Source organism: Elephantulus edwardii, unplaced genomic scaffold (genome assembly GCF_000299155.1).
Source record: "Elephantulus edwardii isolate Elephantulus edwardi_28Jun2011 unplaced genomic scaffold, EleEdw1.0 scaffold00465, whole genome shotgun sequence".
NCBI lineage: Eukaryota > Metazoa > Chordata > Mammalia > Macroscelidea > Macroscelididae > Elephantulus > Elephantulus edwardii.
The window spans coordinates 499,641-502,088 of NW_006400215.1; the positions used below are offsets into that span (position 1 = coordinate 499,641).

Genomic DNA, 2,448 nt, shown 5'->3' on the forward strand with positions numbered 1-2,448 from the left:
AGTCTCTGTAAATTTTCATTAAAATTAATAATTAAAAAAAGAAAAGAAAAATGCACAAAAGATATGGAAAGAATTTTCACAGAGGAAGAAGATATTCAAATGATCAACAGAAACATGCAGAAATGCTCAAAATCTCTGGCAAGAAGAGAGATGCAAACCAAAATCACAATGAGGTACCATCTCACTCCAGTAACGTGGCAGAGTTTAACAGGACCTCAGCAAGTAATAGATGTTGGAGAAGATGTGGTGAGAAAGGAACTCTTATACATTGTCAGTGGGACTGTAAAATGGTACAACCATTCTGGAAGTACCATGTCTGGTGCTTCCTCAAAAAGCTGAACGTAGAAATTCCATATGACCCAGCTATTTCACTACTTGGAATATACCCTGAGAATTATGAGAACTGAGGCACAAATGGAGATTTGTACACCAATAATTCATAGCAGTGTTATTCACCATCACAAGAACATGGAAACAGCCCAAATGTCCAACCATAAATTAATGGATTGAGAAATTATGGTACCTTAACACAATGGACTACTATGCAGCATGCAGGAGCAACGATTTTGTAAATTATTACCTAACTTGGGAGGGACTGGAGAGCATTATGCTAAGTGAACTAACTCAGTCCCACAAGGATAAGCATTGTGTAAAACCATTATTGTAGAGTGAGTATAAGGATCCAAGAGGGATGGGAGCGGGTGGAAGCAGAGAGATGAGGATGTGCAGGGGGAGGGAGTATTAATCATTATATTGTACAATTTGATGGGAAGGAGGGTAGGGGAAATTGAAAGAATCTATTCTTTAATACAATGTATTTGAATTTTGTAAATATACTAGCGTAAAATAAAGAAAACAAAACAACCAAAAAACAAAAACAACAGCATAGCATATCAATACACCATGATTTTTTTTCACCAAGTTCTCTACTGGACAGGTAGAATCTTTTGCTATGACAAATACTGCTACTAGCTATCTCTAGTGGTAAGTGCAAGTATAATTTCTAGATTACATTTATAAGAAAAACATTCCAGAATCAAAGATTATATGTATTTGCAGGGGGAAAAAAGTGTGTATTTGATTTATTGCCAAATTGTTCTCTGGAGAGGTTAAACTAATTTATAGCTGGAAAAACCCTATAACAACTCTTTCTGAGCAATTTAAATGTATCCTCTCAACTTTATATTAGTACAACTTCTAAACTTAAAAAAGACTTAAAAATAAACTCATATTGAAAACAGTCCCCTAGAGGCAGTGCTAATTTAGTTAAGAATATCAAATGAAACCTATTTTAAAAGAGAGCAGGTGTTTGAAAGCCAATGAGTTTCTCAATTTTACCTCCAGTGGCCTGTTAGCACTGTTCAATATACATCAGTCATAAAACTTCTTGGGTTTTCCTTGGGATCTTCCCATTTTTTTCCCCATTTCCTTTTTCTCTTTATTGGCCTTATATCTCTCAGCCATTGAGACAAGATCCTCTGGTATGCTCTGAAATCATTAAGTATGTTGTTAGGATTCCAAGTGTATTTATTTTTTCACTATTTGGCCCTTCTGCAGTATGCCAAAATAGCCCCAGATCATTTCAGTCAGAGAAATTCATAACTAACTCTTAGGTAACACTTTAACACCTTTGAGACAGGATGAAATTAGTCCCCTTGGCTATTAAAATCAGATTTCACCTAAAGGCTCTGAAGCCAAACTGATTTTAAAAACACCCATCAATGCCCTCGCTCTTCCATTTTTCCTTTCAAGGAGGAATTGTCCAGCTCTCTGGGGGTGTAACTTTCTAATAAATCTATCTTTACTATTTTATCCTAAAAAAGAAACAAACAAACAAAAAAACCCCAACCAAAAACAAAACCTAAACTCCCATCATTATCCTACTCTACTTGTAGAGCTCTTTAGTTGCTATCCAGAGCCCTCAGCAAGCCCTGTGCTGATTTCTGCACATTTTCTCTTACTTCTGAACCTGAATGTATTTAATCAGCTGGAATGCTTACCTGTCTTCTCTGCTTCTCCTCACTCTCACACCTCACTGGCCTTTTCCTCAGCAAGCCTTTCATTAGTCCTTCCACATTAGATTCACTTCCGTAGTTAATGCTCCTACAGTTCTTTGTCTTTACTATGCTATATCCCTCACAACACATTTTGTTATTTGTTCAATACTTGTCTTTTCTGAGAGAAAGGTGGGAGATTTTCCCTAAGTATATCACCAGTAACCAGCATAAACAAAAGGATAAAACGCTGTGATAGCGATTAAAGTGCTGGCCACAGCCTTATTTGAAAGGGGCAGGCCCTCTAACTTAAAAATTTTTAAATAAAGTAGACACCACTGAACAAGGAATGTACTGAAATGACTTCCTTAGGGATAGAGCTAAGGGATAATAACTTGCACTAAAATACATTTAAATACTTGATTCCATGAGTCAGTTTATTGTAGTTTTTGAT

The 2,448-nt window shown here is 36.1% G+C and overlaps 1 protein-coding gene across 1 annotated transcript in view; it reads right to left on the reverse strand.

Moving 5' to 3' along the window:
- Positions 1 to 1,371: 1,371 nt before the first annotated feature.
- DDX43 (DEAD (Asp-Glu-Ala-Asp) box polypeptide 43) overlaps positions 1,372 to 2,448 on the reverse strand; it is a 73,857-nt gene continuing 72,780 nt past the window's right edge. The window contains exon 16 of the mRNA XM_006902884.1: positions 1,372 to 1,488. Within this exon, the coding sequence (XP_006902946.1) occupies positions 1,372 to 1,488 (117 nt within the window). The remainder of the gene's footprint in view (positions 1,489 to 2,448) is intronic.